The sequence below is a fragment of the Symphalangus syndactylus genome, chromosome X, assembly GCF_028878055.3.
Source record: "Symphalangus syndactylus isolate Jambi chromosome X, NHGRI_mSymSyn1-v2.1_pri, whole genome shotgun sequence".
Taxonomy (NCBI): Eukaryota; Metazoa; Chordata; class Mammalia; order Primates; family Hylobatidae; genus Symphalangus; species Symphalangus syndactylus.
Genome location: NC_072447.2, coordinates 124,365,402 through 124,375,277, shown reverse-complemented (window position 1 = coordinate 124,375,277; position 9,876 = coordinate 124,365,402). Strand labels below are relative to the sequence as shown.

At 41.1% G+C, this 9,876-nt stretch overlaps 1 protein-coding gene across 1 annotated transcript; it reads right to left on the bottom strand.

Moving 5' to 3' along the window:
* Positions 1–2,100: 2,100 nt before the first annotated feature.
* On the bottom strand, positions 2,101–5,086 carry LOC129476061 (glutamate dehydrogenase 2, mitochondrial). Its single transcript, XM_055268637.2, has one exon. It carries the CDS (start codon positions 5,006–5,008, stop codon positions 3,341–3,343), a length of 1,668 nt encoding a protein of 555 aa, XP_055124612.1. The 5' UTR covers positions 5,009–5,086; the 3' UTR covers positions 2,101–3,340.
* Between the last annotated feature and the right edge of the window lie 4,790 nt (positions 5,087–9,876).

Below are 9,876 nucleotides of genomic sequence, written 5' to 3'. Positions count from 1 at the left end.
TGTTCTTAGTATGTTCTACTTCCCAGGTAGTATGCATTTCAAAGGAGTCTTCAATACCTTAGCTGAATGTTTTCCAAATTGTGATTTGTGGAGATGCTTCAGCCAGAGAAGCTCTGTTTTCATCTGTTTTCTACATTGGGTTTCCATTCAAGATTTCATTTGACAAATCAAACCATTTATCTGGGTAAAAATAAGTTTTAAAAGTACTGCCTAGACCAAAGGAATGATTAACAATTGATGTTTCTTATACTAGGAAAGACCAGTAGAAAAAATATTTCAGGATCTTTCTATGCCCCTTAAATCCCAGATTTCTTTCCTTTTCTCATTGGTCTGTTACTGCTTCAGCATGCCTGGTGACTCACTCTTTATGGGGTATGACTGTGACTCAGAGCAAGCAACTCAGAGATGAGTCCATTTACAGAGCAAACATGGTCCTTACTGAAATCTCTCATTGAAATCTCCCAATTTCTCAGAGAAGTTGATTGTGCTAAAACCTGAGTGAATAAACCAGTGTTTAACTAATGATGTCTTTATGCTTGTACACTACTTTTTCAGGACATATACTTTGGTTTACTGATTTTTTTTTTTTTTTTGAGATGGAGTTCCGCCTCCTGGGTTTAAGCAATTCTCTGCCTCAGCCTCCTGAGTAGCTGGGATTACAGGCGCCCACCACCATGCCCAGCTAGTTTTTTTTTTTTTTTTGTATTTTTTAGTAGAGACGGGGTTTCACCATCTTAACCAGATTGATCTTGAACTCCTGACCTAGTGATCCACCCACCTCAGCCTCCCAAAGTGCTGGGATTACAGGCATGAGCCACTGTGCCCAGCCTGTTTACTGATTATTTCTATATGAAAAAAGTCCCTACCTATCCAGCTTTGAGAATTGCTGTGTTACTTCCTCACTTTGGGCTTCAAACTGCTTTTTCCTGGTTTCCCTTTTTATTAAAAAAAAAATACCAAAATAAATAAATACCATTTACTTTTCTATTCCACTGAAGAATAGTTGGTATGATTTGCTCTTAAAACTCTGGCCAGCCAGGCATGATGGCTCACGCCTGTAATCCCAGCACTTTGGGAGGCTGAGACAGGTGGATCATGAGGTCAGGAGTTGAAGACCAGCCTGACCAACATGGTGAAACCCTGTCTCTACTAAAAACACAAAAATTAGCTGGGCGTGGTGGCATGTGCCTGTAATCCCAGCTACTCAGGAGGCTGAGGCAGGAGAATCGCTTGAACCCGGGAGGCGGAGGTTGCAGTGAGCCGAGATGGCACCATTGCACTCTAGCCTAGGTGACAGAGCAAGACTACGACTAAAAAAAAAAAAAAAAAAAACTCTGCCCAAGGTGGAGACCAAAAGGTAGTTGTTACCAAGCTAAGAGGGAGGTCTAGTTTCAGGAGAAGAACTAGAATAAATTTCTTGAAAGCTGTAACCATGATCTGCACCCTTCACTGCTTGTACACTAAAAAAAGAACAAAAGAGTGGGAGAAATAAAGCAAAGAAAGCCCGAGAAGAAGAGCAGAAGAAAGTGGGGTTCTAAGGGATAATAAACATGAAATCCAGCACTCAGACCAATTTATAATGTAAAACATATTTATATTGACAAAGCACTATAACCAAAGGTTTACACACATGAATGAGCATATGTAACAAATTGGGACATTTTTCTCAAAGATGCCAAGATTTATGAAGTCTGGCAACAATCCCTTTGCTTTTTCTTATAACAACAGCTGCTAATTCCCTCTGTGACTTCTAACTGCCCAATTTTGTGAAAGTCGGATCAGTTTAAATTTAGAAGACACTCTATTCCAAGAAATAAAGTTCAAAAATGGAGTCATCTTTAAGTTAAATATGTCCAGGCCAAAATGTTGTCTTTCAGCTTCTGTTTCTTCTGCACTTCCTTCAGAAATGGAGAAGTACCAGTTCACTCTAGGTTTTAGCACCAGCTTTGAAATAAGTTGCTGTCTGAACTACAGCAAGCTACTCCTCCCTTCTCTCAGTCTTCTCCTGTGTAAAATAGGTAAATAAAACTAGATAATTTGCAAAGGTCAACCCAATGTTCCCATTATTTGTTCTATTCTTTTATTTTTTTTGAAAATGTAGACTTTTAATAACTGCTTTTATCACCAGGTTAAGCCATGCAGTTACAAAGTAGTTAGAAATTTCTGAAGGGTGTTATAGTTAAAAAAAAAAAAGCTGATTCTTACACATATATTATCTAGCACTTCATGGGGACACTATTGTTCAAAAGGCCCTGGCCAAATAACTCCCACATGAAACACTCAACCCAAGGTTGGTTTCAGCCCACTGTTAGTGAAGCTGGATGCAGAATGCAAAGCCTCTAAAAGGAGAGGATACAAAGTCAGCTGAGTAGGGGCCATTGGCAATGCTCAGAGCCAGCCAGACTCCAAACAGGGAGCCCAAGTGGTTTTTTTCTGGGACACTCTACTTGAATTATTGTTTAATTAGTCAACCATAGATCTTCAAAAGAGAATAATTAGTTAACATGATAAAAAGGTTACTGCATTCTTTGGACTATGTGTCATAATTATAACAAGCAAATTCTGACAGTTTTAACGAAAATAGCCTCCACCGTTTTGCAGGTATGAAGATAACTTAATTATCCACAGGGCTTTTAATGTTTGCTGGACAACAATACATGAATGATAAGCTATAAATGAAACTGTTTTATGATATAAAAATACTGGTTTTTTTTCATTTATTATCTTTATAGGCATTCACTGAGTCAAGGTTAGGCTTGTTACGTGATTAAAGGCAATTTGATTACAGCAGCATGTACTTATTCTATTCTAAAAGAATAAAATTCATAAACAGAAACAGCTTTTATATTTGTTTGCAACCTGCAAAACTGAGTTATTTTGCTGATATAAAATACTAAGAACTCACTTGAGGACCATGCCACCTTCTGAAAAGGCCACACACCTTCTTCTCAAATGTATTAAAGTTACAGCATGTCCCAGACTCATCCAGAGCAAAACAAGTAAGCAACCGACTGCTCTTGACTGTCCCTTCCCCAGCACTAGCACTGATAGTGTTGGGAAAAGCCACAGAGCAAGGCTGCACAGCCAGATGGAGGAGGCTTTTTATTTAAAGGCAAAATACCAAAATGGCTCTCTGGTGTAGGTGATTTCTACTTTCACACTCAGCTTGTATATTAATTTCTTTCTCCTTAACGGGCTGATTTGGATTGACTTGTTGAGAATGGTATCCATTATTAATGAGTCAGGAGAGAAAGGGATTTCTGTGGTTACATGTAAACTTGTGATAGGTCTGCAGAAGTTACACGTGAAGAGGATAGTGAGGAAGTCAGCCATGATCCATCTATGTGAAGGTCACACCAGCTTCACTGTACACTTTGAAGACTTTCTCAATGGCATTGACATAGGCAGCTGTTCTCAGGTCCAATCCCAGGTTATACTTCATGGCTGTGCGCATAATTTGCCTGGCAGAACGCTCCATTGTGTATGCCAAGGCAGAGTGCACGATGTCTTTCTCAGATGCACCCGATATACTGTCTTGGAACTCTGCCGTGGGTACAATGGGAATAGTTCCACCATGCTTTCCAAATTTTCTTTCTAAACTCTCTTGAACAGACATGAGCAAGTGGTAGTTAGAATCCCTTTCATATTTGAAGGTCAAACGGCCATAGCTGACATGATTTAGATTCTTCAGCCACTCAAAGTAAGATACTGTCACTCCTCCAGCATTCACGTAGAGATCTGGAATAACCATAATGTTTCTCTCCAGGAAGATCTTGTCAGCTTCTGGAGTTGTTGGCCCACTGGCACCTTCAGCAATGATCTTGGCTTTGACTCTGGGTGCGTTGGATTTGGTCAACTGCTTCTCACTGGCAGCTGGGATCAGTATATCACAGTCAGCCTCCAAGATGCTTCCTTCATAGGGCTTTGCCTTGGGGAAGCCCAGAATGGACCCATGTTGCAATTTGAAGTCTTCCAGTTCCTTTGGGTCAATACCATCTGGATTCCATATACTCCCATCAGACTCACCAACAGCAATACATTTAGCACCAAAACGATGTAAATATCTCATAGAGTGTAGGCCCACATTACCAAATCCCTGAACAACAAACGTTTTATCTCCAAACCCTGGTGTCATTCCTAAAATGCTCATGTGAGAAGCTTCATTGATGAAGTTTTCAATCCCATGGAAGACACCACGGCCAGTAGCAGAGATGCGTCCATGGATTCCCCCTTGGCTGATGGGTTTACCAGTAACACAGGCGTGTGCATTAATATCATAGTGCCCTATGGTGCTGGCATAGGTATCAGCGATCCAGGACATCTCCCGCTCACCTGTGTTCATGTCTGGAGCAGGCACATCAATGCCAGGACCAATAAAGCCCTTCTTTGCCAGCTCCATGGTGAACCTCCTTGTGATCTTTTCCAATTCCTTTTCGGTATAGTTCTTGGGATTGATCTTAACACCAGCTTTAGCACCCCCAAATGGCACATCAACCACTGCACACTTGTATGTCATCAGAGAAGCCAAAGCTTTTACTTCATCTACACTCACATCAGCGCTGTAACGGATACCTCCCTTGCAGGGCGTGCGGTGCTGCCTGTGCTGGGCCCGGTAGCCTTCGATGACCTCCCAGGAGCCGTCGTCGCGCCGGATGGGGAAGGAGAGACTCAGCACATGGTTGCAGGGCTTGATGATCCGCAGGATGCCGCGCACCCGGTTCCGCTTCTGCTCCTCGCTCTCCCGGGTCCTCAGATCCTTCACCAACTTGTCCTCCACGATGCTGGCGCCGCGATCGAAGAAGCCCTCCACCATCTTGAAGAAGTTGGGGTCGTCCTCGCGGTCGGCCACCACCTCGCTGTAGTGGCGCCGGGCGGCCAATGCGAGCCCCGGCTGCGGGGCGGCGGCGGGCTGTCCGCGGGCCCGGCCCAGCAACGCGGCCCCCGCCGAGCCCAGGGCAGCGGGCCCGGCCCGGGACGGCAGCAGCGCTTTGCCCAGGTAGCAGTACATGGCCGCAGGCGGAGGGAGGGTGCGTGATGGTCGCGGAACAGGCGCGCTTTCTCAGACTCCCCGCGACTAGGAAGGAAGGGTCCGGCGCGGGTTGCCCTTTCAAGCCGCAGCTTCCTGCCTGTCCGGCTGTCCCCTCCCCTCGGGCGCCATCTAACGGGGAGGACGGACTTCGGGGGCAGGGCGCCCTGGGCCGGACCTCCGCCTCGGCCGCGGCCTCGCCGGGCCTGGCTGGCCTGTTTGTTCTATACTTCTAATGTTTAATAATTACCCAGAGCTTTGGATATATGCAATTCTGCAAAATAAATCAAAAGGAGTCAGAAGGCAATTTTATTTCCTAATAGACCCTTAGTTAGAATTTAACTTAAAAGCCATTTTTAACAGATGTAAACAATATCTCCCCTCCTCTCCATCAAAGTCTGACTGAGACAAATGAAAAGATTTTTTAGAAGAATAAGACTATATCAAGACAAAAAAAAAAAAAGCTAAGAAAGGGTACCATCAAGAATCTTTACAGAACTTCTGGAAAGTGAAAAGCAAATGGTACTGGCCTGGGGAATAACCAAAGAAAATGAAACCTGAGCCCTGGATGGCAAAGGTAAGTGCAATTCTTCCAAAGAGAGCCCTGAGTGAAATTTTAAACAGGAGTGAACAAAACAAAAAGCAGAGATTGGGCCCTAGAGTACTCATGGCGTTATTTCATTTAATAAGTTGCATCCACAAGAACTGGACCAGGGGGATCCTGCCCCCTCTCAGATAAAAAGGAGCAATTGGCAATGGCAGCTTTTGCCCCTTGGACAATGATTCTCAAACTTGAGTATGCAACAGAATCACCTGAAGCACTTATTAAAACACAGATCTCTGAGATTCACTTGGAAAATTCCTTATTCAGCAGTCATGGAATGATTCACCTAACAACATGAAAGCATCCTAGAAGCTTTGAGTTAAACTATTAAATTATTTGCAAGAAAAACAACAATGCTGCCAAAACATACAACATAATGCATGTTAAAAATCACAGGATTTGTTATTATGAAGAACAAGGCAAAGATGCCTACTTTTGCCACTTGTATTCAACATAGTATTAGAAGTTCTAATCAGAGGAATTAGGCAAGAAAGAAAACAAAACAGAAAAAAAGTAAAATTACCTCTGTTCACATATGGCATGACCTTATGTGTAGCAAACTCCAAATATACAGAGAGAAAGAGAGAGAGAGAGAGAGAAACATACACACAGAGGTAATATACAAATTCAACAAAGTTGTTGAATACAAAATAAACACAAAAACATCAACTATATTCCTACATGCTATGAATTAAATATCTAAAAGGGAGCTAATAAAACTATTCAATTTACAATACTATCAAGAAGAGTAAAGTGCTTAGGAATAAATTTAACCAGTGAGGCAAAAGACTTGTACATTGCAAAATACAAAACATTGCTGAAAGAAATTGAAGGAGCCATAAGTAATGAGAAGACATTCCATGTTCATGAATTAGAAAACTTACAATTATTAAAATGGATAATACTTCACAAAAGTGATCTATAGATTTAAAGCAATCCCGATCAGGATCCCAATGATGTTTTTGGTATAAATAAAAAAGTCCATTCTAAAATATATATGGAATTTCAAGGGGCTCAGAGTACTCAAAATAATTTTGAAAAAGAACAATGTTGGATGATTCAAATTTCCTGATTTCAAAACTTACAACAAATCTGAAGTAATCAAAATAGCGTGGTACCAGCGTAAGGACAGACATAAACAAATGAAATAGAATAGCCCAAAAATAAACATTAAACATATAATCAGTTAAAATTTAAAAAACTTTTATTTACATTCAGGGGTACACATGTAGGTTTATTATATAGGTAAACTCATGACACGGAAATATGTTGTACAGATTTTTTAGTCACCCAGGTACTAAGCCTAGTCCAATTGTTATGTTTTCTGATCTTCTTCCTCCCACCCTCCTCCCTCTGTTCGGTCCCAGTGTCTGTTGCTCCCCTCTTTGTGTCCATGAGTTCTCATCATTTAGCACCCACTTATAAGTGAGAACATGCAGTATTTGGTTTTCTGTTCCTGCGTAAATATGCTAAGAATAGTGGCCTGCTGCTCCATCCATGTTCCTGCAAATAACACAGTCTCATTCTTTTTTATGGCTGCATAGTATTCCATGGTGTATATGTATCACATTTTCTTTGGACAACCTGTCATTGATGAGCATTTAGGTTGACTCCATGTCTTTGCTATTCTGAATAGTGCTGCAATGAACATTCGTGTGCATGTGTTTTGTTTTTTTTTTTAATTTCAATAGGTTTTGGGGGAACGGATGGTGTTTGGTTACATGAATAAGTTACTTAGTCATGATTTCTGAGATTTTGATGCACCCATCACCTGAGCAGTGCACCCTGTTCCCAACATGTAGTCTTTTATTCCTTGCCACCACCCACCCGTTCCCCCAAGTCCCCAAAGTCCAGCGTATCATTCTTATGCCTTTGCATCCTCATAGCTTAGATCCCAATTATGAGTGAGAACGTACAATGTTTGGCTTTCCATTCCCGAGTTATGTCACTCAGAATAATAGTTTCCAATTCCATCCAGGTTGCTGTGAATGCCACTATTTCATTCCTTTGTATGGCTAAGTAATATTCTATGGGATATATATATATATATAACATTTTCTTTATCCACTCATTGATTGATGGGCATTTGGGCTGGTTCCATATTTTTGCAATTCTTTGAACTGATATGATAATTGTGACACAACCTATCAAAACCTCTGGGATACAGCAAAAGCTGTGCTAAGAGGAAAGTTCATAGCACTAAATACCTACATCAAAAAGTCTGAAAGAGCACAAATAGACAATCCAAGGTCACACCTCATGGAACTGGAGAAAGAAGAACAATCCAAACCCAAACTTAGCAGAAGAAAAGATATAATAAAAATCGGAGAAGAACTAAATGAAATTGAAACAAACAAAAAGTACAAATGATAAATGAAACAAAAAGCTTGTTCTTTGTAAAGATAAATAAAATTGACAGGTCATTAGTGAGATAACCAAGAAAAGAAGAGAGAAGATCCCAATAAGCTCAATTAGAAATAAAACAGGAGATTACAACTGATACCACAGAAATAAAAAAGATCATTTAAGCCTACTATGAACACCTTTATGAGCATAAACTAGAAAACCTAGAAAAGATGGATGAATTCCTGGAAATATACAACCCTCCTAGATTAAACTAGCAAGATATAGAATCTCTGAACAGATCAGTAACAAACAGCAAAATTGAAATGGTAATCAAAAAATTGCCAACAAAAAAAAGGGACCTGAGGACAGGCCTACTCAGCCTGATTCCACCTACTAGTGCTGAACATGCCATCAGGTGGTCTGGGAATCGCCCTGCCCCATAAACCACCATTAACACCAGAGCACTCTTCCCAGGATCCTGGGAATGAGCCCACCCAACCTGATGCTACTACCACAGCAGGCATCCACTCACACATGCCACATGCAGGCCTGGGTACTAGCCCACCCAGCCCATTGCAGTCACTGCCAACACTAGTGAGGACCAATCGCAAGGCAGAGGATTGTCCTGCCACTGTTACTGCCATCACCATGCCACGCCCACTGCCAAGAGGCCTAAGGATATGGCCACTCACCCAGCCCACTTCTGTCACTGCCAACACCTGAGCAAGCTACCTGGAGCCCCAGGAATCAGCCCACCTGGACCAACTAATGCCAATGCCAGCTTATGCCACCCAGAGGCCCAGTGACAGGCATGCTCAGCCTGATGTTTTCACCAATAAAGCCTGAGCACTGGCCAACCTGGTATACCTGTGACCATGAAAATGTCACAGCCTGCACCCTATGCCACTGAGAAAATCACAGGCACCACTGACACTGCTTACAGCCAAAAAAATCATATGGAGACTGCAATACTGCACATACACAGAATCAAAGCACTACCCAACCAATATCATAAATACATCTTCAGGAAAAAGTTCTTCCCTACAAAAGCAAATTCAAAAATTGGAAGAAGCAACTGTTACACCAGATGCACAGACATCAGTGAATTAGCACAAGAAACATGGAAAAGCAAGGGAAAATGACACTTCCAAAGGAATATAATAATTCACCAGCAACAGATCCAATCAGAAAGAAATTAACGAAATGCTGAATAAATAATGGAAAATACAGATTTTTAAGAAGCTCAGTAAGACACACGAGAACTCCGAGGAACTATACAAAAAAATCAGAAAAACAACTTAGGATATAAATGAGAAATTTACCTAACAGACAGATATCACTTTAAAAGGAAGCAAATAAATTCTACAAGAATTTATGGAATGAAATACAAAATATATTTGAAAGCATAAATAATAGGCTAAATCAAGCAAGAGAAAGAATTTCAGAACTTGAAGACCACACTTTTGAAATAAACCAGTCAGACAAAAATAAAGAAAAAAGAATAAAAAGAATGAGCAAAGCCCATGTGAAATATGGAACACCATACAGCAACCAAATATTTTGGATTTTTAGTGTCCCAGAAAACAGAAAGAAAATAAAAGGGATAGAAAACCTATTTAATAAAATAATAGCTGAAAACATCCTAAGTCTAAAAAGAGATTTAGACATGCAGCATAGGGTACAGGAAGCTCAGAGATCCTCAAATAGATATAATTCAACAGGTCTTGTCTTTTTTCCCCAAAATGAATGACTAGGGACATTGGATGCCAGTTCTCCTCAGAAAGATCAAAGTTACTGATGAATGCATGTTCCAAATAGAAAACTGTGGGAAGAGAGCCAGGACCTGTCAAAAACTCCTAGAGGAAGAAGCTGGGGTGCAGAAACAGAAAGCAGCAAGAGT